The sequence below is a fragment of the Symphodus melops genome (assembly GCF_947650265.1).
Source record: "Symphodus melops genome assembly, chromosome: 1".
Lineage (NCBI taxonomy): Eukaryota > Metazoa > Chordata > Actinopteri > Labriformes > Labridae > Symphodus > Symphodus melops.
In genome coordinates, this window is record NC_136691.1 from 9,020,965 (window position 1) to 9,041,326 (window position 20,362).

General features: G+C 40.9%; 3 protein-coding genes across 4 annotated transcripts; 2 read left to right on the plus strand and 1 right to left on the minus strand.

Annotated features, from left to right (window-relative positions):
- Positions 1–3,246: 3,246 nt before the first annotated feature.
- ppil6 (peptidylprolyl isomerase (cyclophilin)-like 6) lies at positions 3,247–11,349 on the minus strand. Of its 2 annotated transcripts, XM_079346334.1 has the most exons (10): positions 11,194–11,349; positions 10,999–11,094; positions 10,695–10,883; positions 10,419–10,481; positions 10,117–10,264; positions 9,840–9,899; positions 9,590–9,725; positions 9,395–9,463; positions 7,871–7,939; positions 3,247–3,312 (listed from the first exon to the last, which is right to left on the minus strand). In XM_079346334.1, exons 1-9 carry the CDS (start codon positions 11,269–11,271, stop codon positions 7,915–7,917), a joined length of 864 nt encoding a protein of 287 aa, XP_079202460.1. In that variant the 5' UTR covers positions 11,272–11,349; the 3' UTR covers positions 3,247–3,312; positions 7,871–7,914. The 2 variants fall into 2 exon arrangements, with proteins under 2 accessions (XP_079202460.1, XP_079202459.1); XM_079346333.1 differs by lacking the exons at positions 3,247–3,312; positions 7,871–7,939 and having other exon boundaries at positions 9,290–9,463; positions 11,194–11,348.
- A 55-nt stretch (positions 11,350–11,404) lies between these two features.
- Positions 11,405–18,169, plus strand: gen1 (GEN1 Holliday junction 5' flap endonuclease). Its single transcript, XM_079346322.1, has 13 exons — positions 11,405–11,881; positions 11,983–12,166; positions 12,269–12,445; positions 13,214–13,324; positions 13,421–13,494; positions 13,630–13,715; positions 13,973–14,123; positions 14,551–14,587; positions 14,674–14,754; positions 14,834–14,964; positions 15,062–15,123; positions 16,073–16,222; positions 16,697–18,169. Exons 1-13 carry the CDS (start codon positions 11,721–11,723, stop codon positions 17,956–17,958), a joined length of 2,667 nt encoding a protein of 888 aa, XP_079202448.1. The 5' UTR covers positions 11,405–11,720; the 3' UTR covers positions 17,959–18,169.
- Positions 18,170–18,769: 600 nt separating this feature from the next.
- Positions 18,770–20,263, plus strand: msgn1 (mesogenin 1). Its single transcript, XM_079346356.1, has one exon. The coding sequence runs from the start codon at positions 19,608–19,610 to the stop codon at positions 20,034–20,036; it is 429 nt and encodes a 142-aa protein (XP_079202482.1). The 5' UTR covers positions 18,770–19,607; the 3' UTR covers positions 20,037–20,263.
- Positions 20,264–20,362: the final 99 nt, after the last annotated feature.

Below are 20,362 nucleotides of genomic sequence, written 5' to 3' on the forward strand. Positions count from 1 at the left end.
CCACTAAATCGTTGCAGTACAATTACAATCCTCTCATTACACGGCAAAGTTAGAAATTGAAAATGCAACGCTATGTAACCAAACTCGCACTCAAACTATCCAACATTCTGACTTCAATGCACTCTGTCCATCTGCAAGTCTTGCTTAAATTAACCCCAATATTTCAACCTTTTCCTTAAATAAAAGTACACTAAGATCTTTAGTACCCAACGGCGCTCCAACATCTCCTGCCAGCTCATTGTTCATGTTTCTAAATTTCAGCTGACTTCGGAAAGTGAGTTGACATTTTTTTAACATTCCCACGTGCTACAGAAGGGAGAGGGGATCTAAGATGTATTATTAATACAAGGTCAGCAGTCAGAAGACCATCATGCACTGAATACCGTGTTCTGCTTCAAAGGAAAAAAAAAGAAAAAGGAAACAATTTGACTGCTCAAGGCCTTTAAAGGACTTCTATCTATTGTAGTCTTCAACAATAAAAGGCTTTTCAGTCCAGCTGGGATACTACAGTTGTCACCAATATCAGCACAGCGATACCGTTTCTGTCCTAGAAACATAAAGTCATGATAACACTCGGGCCTCGACCACGAGAGAAAAAAAAAAGAAGAAAAAAATCACGACTCATCCTCGAGCATTTCTCTTTTTAAGTCACACTCGACACTAAAGGCACTTCACTGCTATCACTGTCCACATCCACAAGGTGCATGCCGTTTTATGTATATCCCCATTATCTGTATTATACATTATTAAAACAATTATTCATATTTCTGAGATATTCTACAATCTTTCGCTTCGACCCACAGGCCACTTTGACTACCTTGGCCAGCGCAACGCTAGCAACCCGAGTGGGTATGTTTTTAATGTTGGTAAAAAATAAAAATCCCATTGGGGAGGTAAAAGGACAGGAGATTCACCTGTTAGATGATTTATTGCATTTAGCTGCTTTTTTTTTTTTGGCAGCTTTATTTTTAAATTGTTTCTTTTACAGCTACTATTGGGTTTAAAAAAAAAAAAAGAAAAATCCCCAGAAAACAAAAAAAAACGGAAAAAAAACAAAAACGCACAACCCTCCAAAACGCCACCAAAAGTCAAACCAGAGGGATTGCTTGTTTTTCTCCATTCTGACATCAGATGATTGGATGTTGCTTTTACTCCCTCCTAAATGACCCCAGTTTTTCTTTACACCATCCATATAGACATAAACATGAAACAACAGACGGAGGGAGGGAGGGAGGGAGGGAGGGGGAACCTGCTGGCGATTGAAGAGGCTAAAAGCAACAGTGAATCATCCTAATAAAGATTTACTGTGAACTCAAACAGTGTTTACAAAAAAACAAATGCTAAAATGCTACTAGTTTGCAGCTGTAATATTCCAGACATCCACAGGAAAGCTACTTTGACTACATGACTAATTGTTGAACTCTCGGGCGGTGTATTAGATGGAATAATCACGAAGAGAGGGGTTGTAAATAACAAGAACCCACTTGATTTGCTGGAAAATGCTCTTTGCAGAATGACTAATGATGTGATGGAGGTGGGAGTAGCTGTCAGATGATGTAATCCATATGCTCAAGGCTTACATGCCACATCACCGGATATCTGTTGAGCTGTACAAGTTTGTTATTTATCATACATGTGGGCCTATGTGGGTGCCGTTATACAAACTACAACCGCAGCTAGTGGCAAAAACATCATGGGTCTAGAAAACCCTGTTTGGAAACACTGTTAGAGTCCGATGTGGAGGCTTCTCTGGAGGGTTCTACTCGTTGGTGATAGGTGGCGATAAAGTGGTTCCAAACGTACGTCTGCTTCAGAGGGTATGGTAGTTGCGGTCCTTGGACTTGCAAAATTTGTAGAGGAAGAAGATGACGGCCTGCAGACCGAGGACCAGCACTATTCCTCCGATGAAGCTGGCAGCATCGAAGGTGTTCTTGTGAGGTTCAGGGGAAGGGGCGATGGGTGTGGTACTGGAGGGCTTTCCAGCTGTGATGAGAGAAAGAGGAACGGAAATGATTTGATTTGATTGATGGTCATGTGCACGTCACAGGAACGTTTGGAAAAACTCTCAATGTATCACAATGTGAGCCGCTCACTTATCGGGGATGCAGTCGTAGGATGGGAGGTGTTACCGCTGTGAGTGGGGGCAACAGTGGGAGTCCCGGTGGAATTGTCTGAAGTGGGGTCACAATAAAAAAAACACTTTCAGCCTTTTATTTAGCACATCGTTCCACCTTTTCGTCCAATTTATTCTGAAGATTTACATTTAAATTGTTCGGCAGCTAATCTTTGAGAAATACAGAATCTGGCTACGAGCCTGGTTTCCTGCACATTATAGGCAGTGAAACATGTGTATTAATGGTGCATTTCAAAGAGCCTATAGATGACTGTTAGGCCCATAAAGACTGCTTCCCAATAAAAGCCATCTTGTGTTCCACCTGTCAAAGTCTTCTCGGGTGAAGCAGCAGCAGCAGCAGCACGAGGAGATGTTGAGTTTGCATTAGCAGTAACCTAATAAAGCACTGACAGCATGTACAGAAAGTAAACAGCAAACAGTGAGGCTGTTATTATTGTGATTAGATTATTAGACGACATGCTGCATTGTTCGCCCGTTAATATACAAGTGAAGGTAGCACAATTAAGGAAGATAATAAAAGGAGTAACTAAAGTAGAAAGTACACTACACAAATTAAAAACGTGTCTTTTAACATGAAACCCATAAAAGATTCCTCGTAGGCCTGATACACTGGAGCACACAGAACAGAGGGAGCAGCTGGCCGTTAAGAGACTTGTTACCTGTGGTGACGCTGGCGTTAGAGGCGGAGGTGGTGACAACAGGGATAGGGGAGGCTGTAGGGGGATGGGGAGAAGAAGTATTCCCGGAGTCTGTAGAGTTCGGGCTCGCGGTAGTTTGAGCAGCTGGACAGAGAACCAACACCAAGACAGAGTGAAGGGAGGGGGACAGCAAGAGACACCCACCAAACAACACAACGACGACAAAGCTGATTTATTATTTCTCTTACGAAGACAATTAGTGTTTTTTGGACAGAAACAAAGACGAAAGACAGACCCAAAATGCTGAGACTGATTTTTAACCAGCACCTGAGTTTGAGGTTATTCAGGATTAAAAGGCCGAACTTCGGGGGAAAAAAAAAAAAAAAAACGGACGATTTTCTATGGTTATTTTATTTTTTAAAAACAACGTGTTAATATCCAACATATTTACAACAACTTTAACGTTCAACTTACCTGAGCAGCTCACATTGCTGCAGGACTCGTCACCCACAAGAGTCATGTTGCGACAGCTAGCAGATGCTGAAAGACACGAAAGAAAGTTGAAGTACAGGCCTGCTTTAAGTTTTATATGACTCATGTGTACCCATGTAGATTTTATTGTCACGTTTAAACAACTGACACCTTTGTTAAAGGTTTTATTATAAGAGGCTCAATAGAAAGCCAGATGATTCCTCACAACTTCACAGCCTGCTTCCTTGATCTATGTGGTTTAAATCTCAGTAAATGTCTCTCTCCTTTTACATCTCTCTGATACACAGAGGAAACATAGGTTAGTGGAAATGACAAGGATTTCTCTTATTGTGTTATGTTCTGTCTGCTGACACAGTTTGATCCTTCAAGGTGTTTTCTACTTTAATGTAAACTCAGTTTATTTATTAACCCAGACAGAAAGGGACTTTGCCCCCGCCGGGACGTCTCATCTGTCCCAACTTCTAAATAATGATTTGTCTGTATCTTGATGTCTTCGTCTCATTTCTTCATGTACCCAAGAAAAGACAATAGACTAACTTACGAGATGAAATACCTTCAAGGTTTAAAAACCAACACAAACATTTCCTATGATTTGTGCTGATTTTTGAACTTAGAAAAAAAAATATCAGCCCATGTCCCATGTGAGAAACCATGAGTCACGACTGAGAGCCCCTTGTGACTATAGATTCTTTTCACACCCTGTTATGTGGCGTTCAGGCGACACAGTCGACACATTTTATTGAAAGAGTTTAGCGAAAATGTCAGTAACGCATCAAAAAAAAAAAAAAATCTGATGTTGCACATAAAAAAAGGAAATACTTTGATAGTCACTTGATCAAGCGTGTGAAGCTTCAATCATCCAAACAGAGCTGAAATGTTACATTCATTTATGACAGATGGTAAATCAACAATCACTTGGTTGACAGTATCAACCAATACTTCCTGATATGAACTTCCTTCCTGTGAGAAACTGGTGCTCTTTTCTTAATGATGGTAGATGTGTTGGTCTGTGAGCAGTTATCTTATACATGTTTTAAACTAAAACCAGGTGAAAAAATAAAATCCGATCTTGACATTTTTATTAGTAGACGAGCCCAACAATGAACTCAATTTATCAAGGGTCCACATTGCAGCCTTTGGACGTCACAGACACACTAATGAGACACTTAACAAATAAATAGAAATATTCTGAATGGCCACACTTTGTCTTGACATGCCTCAGTCTGCGCTGGAATGCCGTTTCACTGGACCTGAACGTAAAACTCCTCAAGTAATACGGTAGTGAAAAAACAGGTTTCCCATACAGCTTTGATATCTGGACAGGAGCGGCTGTTTTTCACCTTCGACCTCTTCTTTGCAGAGATAAAAACTTGAGCTCAACTGCTGGATTTATCCTCCTCACTTACAGGAACACAATAAAAGGGAACTAAGTCGTGGCGCACCTGGTGCTGTAAAAATAAACCCCCCCCTGCTTGTTTCAGAATAATCCACAGCCATCCAACCCAACGACTTCCATTAGACTGCTGCCCATAAACTACACTTAGCCAAACTTGAACAACGAGGCTACAGCCACTGCTGAAAGCATCTTCTGTCTTTCTCCAAATAGGGTCAAAATGGCTCCCTGTGTTTCACCGTCGCCTCTGCTCACACGGCTGTACTTCATTTGTGGTGTGACGTTTTATCAGATGATGCTGTTGCGTTCACTTGCCTTGGATACAAGCAACAAACAAGCTGTCGGGTTATAATGATTAACCTCATTGAAGTAACTGTAGAGACTGTGTCTATGGTTTAATTATGTCTATATGTTGGACTGTTTGTTTCACGCAGGTACCTATCGAGTACACTCACCATCAGCTTTCCACTGTTGTTTCTCTTTGCTACTGAAGCCTCACCCTGACTTATTTATTTTTGCTCGGTTCTAAAGAGGTGAAAAAGCACCCGAAAATAAGCTGCCTCATACGTTTCAAACTCAAGGTGGGAAACCGTTTAACACTTATCGACTTTGCCTTTCGAAAATCTGATCAAAGGTAAGTCATCTCATCAGTTTTCACACTCTCTGTGTGATCTCTGCATGTCGAACCATGTGGGAGGGTTTTTTTTTTGTTTTTTAAATGTTTTATCTCTCCTCTCTCCAGAGGGTCAGGGGGATGTTATCTCACAGGCAGCTGTGAGAGGCAGGACTGGCTCTCACACCGACTCAAGATGGTGACATCACCACCACCACCACCACGAGATGCAGCCACAGCTTACCCGAGCCCGTAAATGTGAATGAAAGCCTCAGTAGCCAATCGTGCCACAGTAAACAGCTTCTAACTGGGCTTCGTCGCAGAATGCGGCCTGTACTTAAAGGAGCTGCCGTGCTCGCTCGTACACGTGTAACTTTTGTGCATATAAATACCAAACTGCAGGGAAGTGTTCCCCCTGACGCCTAAAAAAAGCTTGTTTACACTAACTCCCTGAACCAAAGATACAGTTGGTTATGACACTGTGGTCGGCGTTGGCGCTCAGCAGCAGCATGGTTATAATCTGCAACCGGCTCGAGCTGACCTTTCTGGTTTTCTCTGAGTTCCGATTAAATAGGTGATCTATTCTTCAGTTTGTCAACAGCTCAAGCATTTTACAGTTTTACAGCATGGCTGTAGCTGCTTACATCCTGTTTCGTAGTTACATGTCCCAGTGTGTAAGAGAAAGAGGAGGATAAGGTATTAACAGACAAAGGTTAAGACATGAGACTCAAACTAGTTTACAGTAAATGTCAGGGGATTTATTGAGGCTACGGTAATTATTATTTTCACTTTTGACTGATCTGCTGGTTGTTGTCTCAAATTAAAGATGAGATGTTTCGTTTACATGACAGCATGAGATTAAGTTCAGAGTACCCCAACTCATATCTCGCACTATATTCACAACATGAAGCCATTACTTCTACTCTCTGAGACGAGTCAAGTCAGAAGAAAACCGTTTAACAGCTGTTAAAGAGAATTAAGACTATGCACATTGAAACCAGCTCAAATGCCTTTTCACTAAATCACAGAACAGATCTTTATAAATTGATTTTAGCTCTGTGTTGTTGCTGGTTGGGTGAATTCCTCATGAGGACGCCGTGTGACTGTCAACCTGCTCCTCCCTGTAGACGCGTCCTTTCTCCCTTGGCTCAGCGGTGAGCAGCTTAATTGCCATCTCACCGGTGCTGTTCAACCGTTTAATACATTATTAAGTCATACATCATTAATTGTCTGTTTCACATTCACAGACAAGACGTGGGGCCAACACACCTCATACCAGCCTTTCCTGTGTTCAATTACAGCGCGAGCGTTGTGAAACGGGTCAGCTCCCGAGAGAGGTAAAGTACACCGCTCTTGTCTTTCCAAAGTGCACACTCCTTCACGACACAACACTACACACACGTTAGTGTGTGTTCTGACTCCTCTCTCTCTCTCACCCGAGGCATCAACCCTGAGAACAACAACGACACGCCAAGCTTCTCCCGTCTGAACACTTGTTCCCCTCACTCGTGCCGTTGTCCTCTCCTTCCTTCTTTTCCCCCGCGTGGAGGATATTGCGGGCTTCCTGCCACACATTCCCTCGCTTCCTCTCCTGTTCAGCTTATTCACACTGAATGAACTCAGGCCAACATTATGGGAAGGCCCTTTAGGGCGATATGGTCGATAAACAAAATACTCATGAGAATTGTTTTTCTTTTTTTCCCCCCCTTTAACTACAAGGTTCTGGTTTCAGCATATTCCACCAGAGACTGTTGCCCGTCTCTGCTTTTACAAACACATAATCACGAGAGTTAAACACATACTCCCTTTCAGATTTTCTCAATGAAATGGTGACACAGCGTACAGTCTAAAATGTCCCTGCTCTATCTATAAAACCTGGAACCTAATCTCCACACAACACAAAAAAACAACAAGCTCCTCTCCTGACCTGCTGAAATCGTAAACTAAAGAAGAAGTGAATGGAAAGATGTTCGTCAACTCAGGAAGTGATCGGTCGTGCAGTTTTTCTGTGGCATCTCCTTTTCACAGAGTGATGCATATTTCTTAATCACAACCAGCAAGACTTCAAAGTTTGTTGTAAAAAAACAAAAAACAAAAAAAAAAACACCCCGGCAAATTTCCACTTCCCCTCTGTGCTGCAGAGATCTGAGATTTCTCACTTGCAGATAGATATTTCCATTAACTTAATGAAATGAACTAAACTGTGGAGCTGTACAGAAGGCTACAATCAGAGCCTTTCTTCATCAGCCGAGTCGATCCTTCATCATGAATTTATTGTGGTATGAAATTGTAATCCACTTCACACAATCACCCGCAGAAGTTAGGACTCTACAAGGCATGTGCCAGTAATTTACCTCTAAATCAGCCCCTCCAGATCAACGGCATTGACTAAGGTTGCCCGGACACTTTACGATACAGCTCGGACTTTAAGGGAAATTGCAATGACATCATCTGAAAGTCAGCACCCGCTGCATGTCCAAGAATCATGTGTCCCATCAATCCAGCTGTCTGCACACTCCAGGACACACAAAGACCGACCTGTGCCACTCACTCCTCGACCTGTCACACACACACACACACTTATACTGAGAGATACTCACAGTTTGTACAAGAAACCCACTGGCAGTCACTGCCTCCACATGAATCACATGACTGAGCGGAACAAGCATCTGAAGAGAAATCACACAAAAGTTGGTTAAAGTAAATAAAGGCAACTTTTCCAAGTGATATCATACTAAAGTGCAGCTCTACAGAGGATATACCTTTATAGCATGTCTTATTGTGCAATCTGTTGGCACACAAATGGAGCATAACCACATAATTGATTTTAATGTGACTCAGAGATCAGTGTATTGTAAGGCTGTTGTATAACAGGTTGATCTGGTCCCGGTTGGTACCTGAACAACTGGATCTGGCATTCAAAGTAACACCAGTCTTAGTTATGCTTCTTACTGTGCCACACTTTATAATCTCATTACAAGACATTATCATTGTTAGCCTGCTGAAGCTACAGTTAGCATGCTTATGACAACTTGAGTCACAAAAACACACACGCTGCCAAAAATAAGGACAATATTTCTGTAAACCAAAACAAAGTTGACAAAATGATGTCAAATTAAAAGCTGAGAAAAACTAATCATCCGAAGCCCTGTCTAATACTGGCAGTAGATACAGATTTAAATCAGCTAAGTGTGGATGTCTTGACCGAGCTGAGGAGGCGGTCGCTAGCCGCTAGCTAAGCACTATACGAGGGGTCGCAAACTTACCTGCGTCCGTCGCAGCTGGTGACCCGATAAGAGCCAGAACGAGAGTGAAAAACACCACCTTCGCAAACATGACTGCTGGCTAAATGTGTCTCTATCTGCTCTGAGGAGAAGTAGTTATCGTTTGAGAGACGTCGAGGGTAAGAATGAGGAGATTTCACGGCTTCCTCCCGTGTTGCGTTTCTGATCGCTGCTAGCTCACCACTTCCTATTTGACAGGTCACGTGGCACTTTTCTGTTGAATGGGAGGGGTGAGAAAAAAAAACGCGTGTACGTGAGCAGACAGGGTTGTCTTCAAACTGTGAGAAATCAGAGCTGATGGGTTTCACTTCTGCCAACCTGAGACGTGCGACTCTCCCAAATATCTTCAAGAAAATCCACCTGAATATTAAATACACAAAAAAATAACCTCTCACATCCATCACAAGCTTCAGGGTCCAAATAGGCCCACTCCATGTCCTCCTGCCTCTTACTGTACATAGACGTGCATTACGTTTAGGGGATGTAATTATCACATGTTCAAATTCTGCATTGAAGTCAAAAGCTGATTTAACCGGATGAACAAAAACAGTTAATGAATTACTACGATTTTAAAAGTATAGTAATTGTCTTAAATATATAATATACATGTAGAACCTGTAAAGGAATAAAATGTTATTTAAGAAGAGCATAAGTCCATCTGAGTTATGCAAGGTACATACAGATTTTAAAAAATACAAATAGATACAATGAATGTTAGAAAGCAAAACAAATCGATTCGTCAATTGAACTTCAGTTTATTGTGCCTTACGAGAGTCAATAGAAAAACAAACTTGGGGCTAAAACTTTAACACGCCACAATTTATAACTTTACATTCATACTTTGGTCTTTCATTGCAGGTCATAGTTTCCTCTAATCTCCGGAGGACTTCCACACCTTCAACCGCCTGACTGGAATGGAAAATAAGGACATGAGGCTTCCGCAAACTTGTTCACGTTGTTGTAAAACTTGTTTTAGACCGGAAAATAATCAGAATTTGGACAATTAAGATTAAAAAGTAAAATATTGGTATAAACCCAAAGGCCACGTAGGTCCTGTCCATCCAAGGTGTTGGCTGCAGGGTGATGTAGAACTGGGATCCGTTGCTGTGGGGACCCTTATTGGCCATTCCCAGAGTTCCCCGTTTAGAGTGGCTCACCGCAAAGCTCTCATCTATGGGACAAAGGGCACATGTAGGTGAACATGGAGACAGTATACATTCATATTCTATAAACTAACACATGTGGTCTAAGGTTAAAATAGAGGTCTTGGACTTTTTATGTTTACCTTCAAAAGTTGGACCATAGATTGACTCTCCTCCATTTCCTTTCCCCTCTGAAGAAATATCTGCAAAAATGAAAAACATAGCACATTAAAAATGTGACTCAATTAAAGAGATATTGCACACAAAACAATATACACTATTTAGGTCTGTTTTGTAATATTCTGAAAGCATCATTACTTGTAGCCTCTGCATTCTTGCATAATATTCGGTAAAGAAATATATCCAATTAATTACAGATATGAGAGATATGCATTTACATATTTAGCTGCATTATCATACCCCCTCCTTGTACCCATCCGTTGGGCACCACACGATGGAACAGAGAGCCTCTGTAGCAAAGTGGAAAGCCGTTCTTAGACAGGCCTCGCTCCCCTGTGCACAGAGCTTCAAAGTTCATTGATGTCTTTGGACAAATGTCTGAAAAAAGCTGAGAAGAGAGGAACAATGTGCATTGTTTATGTGCTGTTGTTCTATAATAGTCACATTGTGTCTTATATCAATTCTTTTAACATTATTCATGAACTGTCTTTTGAATCTGTGGACAAAAGATGCTATAGGAGAATATAATAATGCTGTCTCACCTCAAACAATAACCTCCCGACTGTATCTCCTTCTATCTCCATATCCATGAAGACAAACCGGTGCTATAATGAAATGACAGAGAAATGAATCTTTTCATTCAAATGTGTCCATGCACACAAGTAAGACAATAAACACGAAATATTTTGTGATCGGATCCACTGATGATGACTTTAAAAGTGGGACGTGTTTGTTTACCGATCATCACTGACATTTCCTGCTTCCCTTATTGGAGTGGTAAATATTTGTTGTTTTAAGTGATTGTGTAGTCGACTTGCCCCGGTGTTCTTGAGTTGCTCAGTGTAGCAGTCTTTAGCGAGATCCGTGTACACCGACTGTGGCTGATTCAAAGTGAAACTCCATCGATCCCTGGACCACTGGATGAGACTCTTCTCATCACCTAGGAGAAGGCCGTTGAGAAAGCACATCAGGCTGCTGGAGTACTGCCACACTTCACCACACAGCTCCTTGAATCACAAGTGATGAGGAGCAAATCTGTTGTAAATCATTCAAGCCAAGATGACTAAACTTTTTTTTTTCTTTGAATAATAATGTTTTATCTACAAGTTTATTGTCACTTACCGCTTTCTTCTTGCACAGAAATGCTTGCCAATCAAATTCAAGTAGTGGTTGAGTCTTTGGATCCAGAAACACCTCAGGAAACTTCTGTTTGAGACCCTGTTTAACATAGTAAAGACAGAAGTGTAAACGTTCAAGAAAATTTTCAAAAAAAAAAAAAAAAAACAGTATGCAAGACTAAGGAAAATAAATGTTCACCTCTGCTATACTTTTGGCGATATGAAAAGTATGATCTTTAACTAATCCCACAATTTCTAGCTGCATTTTTGAATCCATGATTTCTGAAACAAAAAACCTAGGGACGAGGGCGAAGAAAACACAGGCGTCGTATCCATAGCAACAAGCATTTAAAAGCGCTTTAATATGACGTCCATGTTAAACTGGCCGGCTTCGTTCCATTTGCTTGAAGTGCTTCCTTTCTACTGGCTTTGCTCTGCTTCGCTTATTATGATTGAGTGTATTGATATTATGACAAAAAAAGGCAGCCCATAAAAGTCTCGTCCATCTTTAATTTACTCTTTATTAAGTTTTCCAATGCCGTCACAACTAATTTTGAAAGTCACAATGCCATGAAGAGTAAAGAAACTCAACAGATTGGAATGCGGCCCAACGGCGGCAACATTTGAAATCCCTCAGTCGTTGTTGTTACGCTGTGTTGCTAATATTTTACGGCGTGAAGACACAAATGTTCGTGTGTACTCAGTTTTAAAACACTTCGGGTAGTCATGGGTGTTCAGCATTTGTGGTCTATCGTCGAGCCGGTTCGTGAGTCGGTTCCGCTGTACAGTTTGAGCGGAAAGACGCTGGCTGTAGACCTGAGCTTGTGGATATGCGAAGCCCAGCACGTCCAAGCAATGATGGGCCGAGTTACAAAGCCCCACTTGAGGTAATTTTTTGTCTTGAAGAAACTCTTTATAATGTAATGTTATTTGACGTTTTGATAGAGTTAGCCATCAGTTAACTATGGCCATGCTCCATTGTGTCCAGAAACTTATTTTTCAGGGTGTCATCTCTCACCCTCATGGGGGTAAAGCTTGTCTTCGTAATGGAAGGAGAAGCGCCTAAAATGAAGGCAGAGACGATGAGCAAGAGGACAAAAACGAGATATGGAGGAGTCAAAAAGTCTACTACCAACACCAGCAGAGGGCGCTTTAATGCTGTGCTGAGAGAGGTTGGCTGCTCCTTCAGTTTAACATCTCGTAAAAAAAAAATCTGAAATGAAATATTTGTTTTTAACTTTAAGCACTCTTGTCTCTTCCCTCTGTCACTGTAGTGTGCAGAGATGTTGGACTATATGGGTGTGCCGTGGGTGACAGCTGCTGGGGAGGCTGAAGCCATGTGTGCATACCTGGACTCTCAGGGTCTGGTGGATGGCTGCATCACGAACGATGGAGACGCGTTCCTGTATGGAGCCCGTACAGTGTACAGGAACTTCAACATGAACAGTAAAGTATGTATTACGTGAGGAATAATGTCAGTCATCCAAACTGTAAACATTCTGGAGAAAGATAAATCCAAATCACTGGTCTGAGGAAGTTTCACTGGTCCTTCACTACAGACTATCCTGCGGATAGCTGCATCATTATTAAATTTGATTAAAACTCTGTCAAGTGATCAAGATAAACTAAAGTGGCTCCTACTCTAAAATGTTTTTTCCTTGAGGAAATCATTTTGGTCCATGTCTACACGACTCACATTGATTAAATGTGTGTTAAATAACTTAATCTCACTTTATTGTACTTTGGTTATAAATACGGTTATTTGTTTTAAAAAGTACAAGTGGCGGAACATTGATTCAGCCTGAGAGGTGAGAAAAACGCTATTTTATTGTTTACAAGTCAAATTAATAGTTACGCACATAACAGAAAACTTTAAAAAATCTTATCAACAACAATACTCATCAAGTAAATATACTAAGCACATCTGTGTTGCTTTGCTGACGGTTACTTTTCTCTCTCTTCCATGTCAATGTGCCCACTGGCAAAACCAGTAAATGCATACAAGGTTACCGTAATTTAGGTTCACAGTGATGTTCATTTGAACAATTCCCCCTTCTAAAATGATCAACTCAATGATCAATCAAAGCTCTTACTTTCTATAGTCCTACACATTTCATTTCAAGAACTTTTTTTATTTCTTTGATATACTTGTGTGAATGCTTTACCACATAAATAAAAACTCTCCAATCGACATGTTTTATTTCTCCCTTTCCTTCTAGGACCCTCAGGTGGAGTGTTACGTGACCTCCAGGGTGCACACAGAGCTACATCTCTCCAGAGAGAATCTCGTCGGCCTGGCCATCCTCCTGGGCTGTGATTATATTCCTAAAGTATGGATGATCTGTTCATCTGAAATATTACACACAAAAAAGCAATCATATGAGTGACATACATATATTAACTGTAAATAATTGTTCTTCCATAAGGGCATATCAGGTGTTGGTAAAGAACATGCTCTGAAGCTGATCCAGATACTCAAAGGACAAACACTTCTGCAGAGGTCGGAAACACACTTTAACTTTTTCTTAGATCCTTTAATTTATATATACCGGTATATATATTTTTTTTTACATAGGTTTGTATTTAAAGTGTTTTTGTGGTTTTTGCACAATTAACCTTTTCCTGACCCCCTCAGGTTCATCCAGTGGAAGGAGGAGACTGCAGGAGTGTCTGAGGGAGTTGTGAAGAAGGTCGCTCACTGCCATGTGTGTCGACATCCTGGTGAGTGTTTCCCTGCGTCGAACTCTGATCCCTGTTCCTGGTCGTGATAAAGGGGGGACAGCAAAAGAAGAAGCGTTTCACACAGGGCTGATTTGAAGCCATTTAACCTGCCATGTTAAAATGTACACGTATGTGAGAGATGAGATAGTCAGGATACAACTATTGACCTTACACCCAGGATATAGCAGTGTTCTACATTTTAAAGCTACTTCTGTTTTATTCAATAATAAATCTGATTCATCTCACCCTTACTCCAGGCTCAGCTAAAGCACATGAACGCGGCGGCTGCATGCTTTGCAACAGTAAACACTTCTGTCAACCTCAGGACTTTGACTACCAGTGTCCCTGTGAGTGGCATCGCTATGAACAGACCCGCCAGGCCACGTCCTTTGAGGCTAATATCCGGAAGTATGTGACTTTCTGCAAAGACAAAAAAAAAGAAAAAAGAGCTCAACTTCATCCATTAAACCAGTAAATCTAATTTCAGCAAATATAACTCCACAAAAGATAAAAAGCAAAAGCTGAATGTGATAAGAATATAGTGGAAACATACCAGAAAAACATTAAAAGAAAAGAAACCTTTTCTCCGTCTAAGGAACTAAAATAACAATCAGCTTCTATTTAGTTATTTCCCTCTTCATAAAATGACATGATAAGCTAATAACTTTGATTCTGACTCTTAGGTGTGATTATCATCTTGTTATCTCAATCGCCATCATTTTAAAACTTAATTTCATTGGGTTTTGGACTATTGTGCTGATAAAATAGGGATTTTAATTAGCTCTTTGTGGGTTTTATGGAACTAAAAGAATGTTTTTCCCCTTGTTCTTGTTAGAAAAACACTGGCAAGCTCAAAGTTCCCTTTCACAGAGGTACATTACTTTATCTTCTCATTATTTGATTGCAGCCTTAAAGATCCGAAGTTTGTAGTATAAATGGTTTAATTGCATTTTTGCAGATCATTCATGAATTCCTGATCTCCAAGGATAAGTCAGTGTCACATTTCAAGTGGAGACAGCCAAATATGCCTTTAATGCAGGTAATGTGTTCGTTGACGTGAGCGTGTTCAGAGAGTTGTCCTTTCAGGGAATAAGAATAACCTTTGTTGTGTTTTCTAGAAATTTGCTTTACAAAAGATGGAGTGGCCGAAGCACTACACCAGTGAAAAGGTTTTAGTTTTGATGACCTATGCTGAGTTGATGAATAGGAAATACAGGAGAGGATCGTCTTCCCAAATCGAGCCTCTCAGGTACATTTAAGAAAGTGTCTCTTGATTGACAATGTAAACGAAAAAATATGATTTCCATGATATGCATAATGAACACCATCTTTTCTCCTTTTAAAAGAATATTTAAACCGAGGGTGAGGAATGCTGTTCCCTGCTTTGAAATCATCTGGAGCACGCCAGGTACAGCTGAAAGCATCCCACAAAAGGACGCTCAAAACGATATAATAAGTGATGGCTCTGTTTCCTGCAGATTTCCATTTTTTCCCCCCTCACATCAGAAAACGAGTGCGACGGTTAAAAAAGTGTTTGAGTGACATGACTGCTGCTGTGAGTGACATGCCGGCTGCAGAGAGCCGAGGTTGGGGTGCGGGGCGCTCGTCACCGGGATGTCTGTTAGTGACTTGCTGTGAGGTGGGCTCAGAGGTGACAGATCACTCACAACAGCCACAAGGTGCTAAACTGGCTTCCTCCTCTGGCTGAGAAATCTGTCATATCAAGTCTGCTTCACTAACAAGCCTGAGAAAATCCCAATCCACTCACATGGAACATTTCTTGACTAATACGATAAAAAAGAAAAGTATTACTTTTCCCGACTACATTACACAAGGCTAGATTTATATGAACCTAAATACCCTGACAGTATCAGAATAATGTCATACAAAACAATACAGCTGAACTGGGTGGACATGTGTGTGTATATATAAACATTTATTTATTTAAATATATAAAGAAAGTGTTTGAGAGGTTTTAATAACCTTTAGGATTTTAAGGGATAAAATATTCAAACATTGTATAGAAAACTAAATATATTAGCAATGCATTAAAAAATGGCTGTATTTTCAGAATAAGTATTTCGAATTGAATGTGCTGATTTTTGTTTTCTGTAAATTAACTTAATCATTTTAGTTTTTTTGGATTGGATGTTTTTGTTTTTCAATTTTAGCAGATGGTGAAAGAACGAACTATTGATGCAAAATGCCCTTTTTTATTTTGACACCTCAAATGTCTCCAACATATTATTTTTTTGTTACAATATCAGTAAAAAAGAAAAAGGGGGGTGGATTAAATCCTAGCTTTTCTATTTAGAGAAAATTAGAGATTCGTTGAACCTTCCTTTTTTCCCCTGCAGAACATTTTGTCTTTCCTGAGGATCAGCCTGCAGACGACCAACATGAGGTGAGGACGGTGGAGGAAGAGTCTCTGTTCCATGTGTCTTTCCCAGAGATAGTGGAGAGATACCTGAGAGAAAAGGCACAAGCCGAAGAGAACAAGACAAAGAGTAAGAAATACACATGACCATATGAGTATACACGTATATGTTTTGTTTAGATGTGTTTTTAAATTAACCATGTCTGACATTATAAAAAAATGAGCCCCGTCCTCAATCAGTCGTGACAACCTCTAAGACCCACGCTGCTGACAAGATGTGCTGATCAAAGCCACCTGAAGCTTTGTCTTGTTTTTCAAGGCTGTGTATTACAGCACCTCTGACACCTGAAAATGAAGAGTTTAGCAGCTCAACTTGTTCAAACTAAAGGCTTTGATGCAGCACAGAGGTGTCTGCCTCTCAGCTTCTCTGTCACTTCATGCAATTTATACTCTCCTTCTCGTCTTCCTGCTCACAACTGCTGCACGGCTTCACTTCATAACGTGGAGTTGTAAAGTCTAAATAATGCAGGCATAGCAGAGTGATTATGTTTTTTATATTTGCATGTATTTGAACCCTGACATGAAGTCTCATTTTTATTTGCAGAGAAAAAGTCAAAGAGTAAGAAGGAGAAGCAGTCAGATGATTCTGAGGGTATTTCGGACCTCTTGGCTCTGATGAGCCTCCAGAGTTCCTCCACCACTACTCCACCACAAACGCTGCTCCCTGTCATCTCTGAGCCAGAGGAGCAGGAAGTGCTGGTTTTGGACACTCCAGTTAAGCATGAACATCAGCAAAAGCCAAAAACAGATCAAGGCACTCTGGCTGATTGCTCAAATATACCTCTGTATCATGCAGAATCTGAGACGATTGCTTCACCTTCAGTCTCTGCCGTGATTGATGCTCTGCACCTGAGTGATATAAACTGGGATGCTTCGTCCTTCACATCCTCTCCGACTCCACAACCAGCCGCAAACCACAACACAGAGCCCAGACGAAGCAAAACCACAAACAGAGATGTGAAGGAAGCAGAGGGAAAACTCTCCCAAAATGAAGTCAAAGAAAGTGCAGAGCACCACTCTGGAGCAGACTTGGACTCGGAGTGTTCTCTGCGGGAGAGGTTGCTAATGAGGAACACAGCTAAAGAATTAGCCCCTCTCAAACTTTCTTCTAATAACTCAAAACCAAATGGAGAGCTCCCCATTAAAGGTAGTAGTGATAGTAAAGAATCTGTTTACAGGAAGGTACTACTCAGTGCAACCATCAAGTCAGAAACGGCAGCATACAGCTCAAAGCAGCAGCTGAAGTCCACTATACAAATTCACAGTGAGACAAACGACACGGCTAACATCCCCAGAAAGCCTCCTCAGAAATATAGATTTGTTAAAAAAGCATTTTCCTCATCAGCTGCTCTGCCACTCAGGTGCCAGTCTGACACAGGTCCAAGAATCAAAGACAAGAGTGTGCCAGAAAGCACCAAGAAGAGTGTGTGTATAAGTGTGTGTACGTCCAGCGAGGAGAGCGATGCAGAGAATCAGCAGTGGGGAGCACAAAGAAAAGCTAAGAAGAAGACCGTTAACAAGCTGAAAGGCAGGGTCCTCTCAGAGCCGCCCCGAAAACCCATCTCTGGACCAAGAGAAGCTCACAACATTCACTTTTCATTAAAACCTAAGAGACACAATGGGGATCTTGAAATAAAAACAGTCCCTGTGTTACCTAAAAGCAAATGTCCGAATGTTTCACCAGCCGATGTGTTCTCCTCAAATCCAGCCTCACCTGTGACTTTGATCGAAAGTGACGATTCGACTATTTGCACCGAAAGTCCGCTGCCGCTGGCTGAGCGATTGAGACGGAAATTTCTGCAATGAGCAGCATGATAACAAGAAGCTATTTGTTGTTGATCAAAACCTCGGAGATGGAGACTGACAAAAATGTTTTTAATGTATTGCTTTTTTACAATAGAGCTGCAACTAATCAAATCATTTTTTCCCAAGCAAAGGAGCCCAGCTTTGATGGCTTCTTTTTCTCAAATCTAAGAATTTGTTGCATTTCTGTGTCTTAAATTCAGAATGTGTTGAATATTGTGCGTTAGGTTGTTGTTGAGACATAACTACATTCAGATGTCGTCAGCTCAGTTTTTGTAATTTATGTGTCAATTTTACAGTTAGTGATGATGTATCAATAGTTATTTTTTTAGGTATTAAACTTTTATCATGAGCTCTACAAATTACTTGATAGACCTTGAGTCAAAAAAAAATTCAGCTGGATTGAATGGAGGGATCATGCAATCAAAGAATTGTATTTGATGTTTATTGCAATGTCCTTTTTGGTATTTAAAAGTGTCTGTTCATCCTTATAAATTCAAGTTCAAATTAAAAAATAAATAAATCACCAAATACCCTGTTCCTTTGCCCCTGAAAGGATCACTTTATGTTAATCAGGGTATGAGGTTGTGGATTAGCACCGATTTCCATATTAAATGCCACTTAAAAGGAAAACGTGTGCTTATTTTCTCACATTGCTGTTTGTTTGACAGGCTGAATGTCACTTTTAGAATAGGCAGACAGAGTAGCTAAACAGGACACACAGAGGGGACACTGAGCCATTGGTTTTACAGCCTGCCGGTGTTGGTCCCCTTGATCATGAGTGAGGCCTTACACACCTTTTCAGACATGAAAGGTCTGGCAGGAGCTTGGTGACAGCTGCATCCTCTGACCAAACAACAACAACGCAGTCGTACTGATGCCTCTTAAAACGTATTAAATCTAACAGTTTTTCAAGGAAATTCAGCTTCCTTTTCCAGTACAGATAAAGTTGTGTCCCACAATATGTTGTTTAGTCTTGCTTTTTTGTGTATGTAAAGAATATTGCTGGAAACCTAGGCTTCTAGTTTTCTCCTAAATGGAGACAGCACTTTCAAATGCAAAGAGAAATATAAGATTCAGCACATGTGATGATTTAGGTATTTTGGCCATTTGACAGTGATGGCTGTTGATTCTTTATATTTTACTGATATGTATAAAACTGTAAGCTCTGGCTCTACTCTTTCAAACTAAAATTGGAATTTATTTATTTATTTAACTTTAGCCTATGACTTCCAGACTGAAGACACACGCAGGCCTGACTTGCCACAGAGGTGTGAAGGTCTCAGGTGAACCAGCATCCTCTCAATCCTTCATTAGACACATCACATCAAACTGATAATTGTCCTCGTGCAGACTTTAAAGAGCATTACCCCACGAGGGGAATCTAATTATTTTTCTTTCTATCACATTATCCGTCTATTTAGCCTTATTCACACCCAAGTGATAACCAACGACGTCCTTCGGGAAGGTCGCATTTTGGCACTTGAGGATTTCTTTGAACTTTTTTTTCGCCTGAGCTGTGAACCCATAAACCTCCGGAGATCTGCTTCTATATAAAACCTCTTTGGCTAAAATCCCCAGCACACAATCTGTCCGTCACTTACCCTTCATGCCAGCCTCTCTGCGTCTGGAAGACTCGGGGTATTCCTAACATGGACCTGGATGATGTTACAGCTGAAATACTTTCTGAATGGAAGAGCCATGAGAGCGCTTTTGGAGAAGAACACGACTCGATTCTGTCCGCATCGCCAGTGTCCTCGATGGACTCCATGTGCTCCTCACCGGAGATGTGCTACTCCAGCGGGAATCAGGATATCAACGATTTCTCATTCGGTTTCTCCGGACGAAGGGCTACATCAGTGAAGAGGCTGGGCAAACCCAAGATGTCCACTAAAAGACGGATGAAGGCGAGTGAGAGGGAGAAGATGCGGATGAGGAGTCTCGCAGAGGCTCTCCATCAGCTCCGCGACTACCTGCCGTCGGACTACAGCAAGAGAGGCCAACCCTTGACCAAAATACAAACCCTTAAATACACTATTGAATACATCAACCAGCTTTCAGGCATCCTGGGCCGCGCGTAACGAACGCATATGGATCACTTTTACGCGTCAGGTGTATGCCTACTCTATTTTGGACATTTGATGGAGTTAGTGGTATCATCTCTCATAAAATGTGTCACATCTTTTTGACAACGTAATCATTGAGTTTCATTTGATATATTCTTTGTGTTTGGCCCTTCTCTTGGTGTAAATATTGTTTTTAGTGGGCACTTGGCATTTATTTTTGTACATGAGTACATTGAAATATGAATTAAATGTTTGGAAAAAAGATTTTGCTCTTTGTTTGATTGTTTTGTCCATTCGATCTTAGTGTAGGCCTATCTGAAATACATATTTATGCTTCTCTA

Bases quoted from the DNA above. Each gene is read 5' to 3' on its own strand.
- msgn1 (XM_079346356.1), top strand. From the start codon at position 19,608: ATGGACCTGGATGATGTTACAGCTGAAATACTTTCTGAATGGAAGAGC.
- gen1 (XM_079346322.1), top strand. From the start codon at position 11,721: ATGGGTGTTCAGCATTTGTGGTCTATCGTCGAGCCGGTTCGTGAGTCG. The intron at 12,167-12,268 runs GTTGGCTGCTCC...CTGTCACTGTAG, and splicing joins TTAATGCTGTGCTGAGAGAG to TGTGCAGAGATGTTGGACTA. The intron at 14,755-14,833 runs GTAATGTGTTCG...TGTGTTTTCTAG, and splicing joins CAAATATGCCTTTAATGCAG to AAATTTGCTTTACAAAAGAT.
- ppil6 (XM_079346333.1), bottom strand. From the start codon at position 11,271: ATGGATTCAAAAATGCAGCTAGAAATTGTGGGATTAGTTAAAGATCAT. The intron at 9,900-10,116 runs GTATGATAATGC...TCATTTTTGCAG, and splicing joins CGGATGGGTACAAGGAGGGG to ATATTTCTTCAGAGGGGAAA. The intron at 9,726-9,839 runs GTAAACATAAAA...TTTGTCCCATAG, and splicing joins CTATGGTCCAACTTTTGAAG to ATGAGAGCTTTGCGGTGAGC.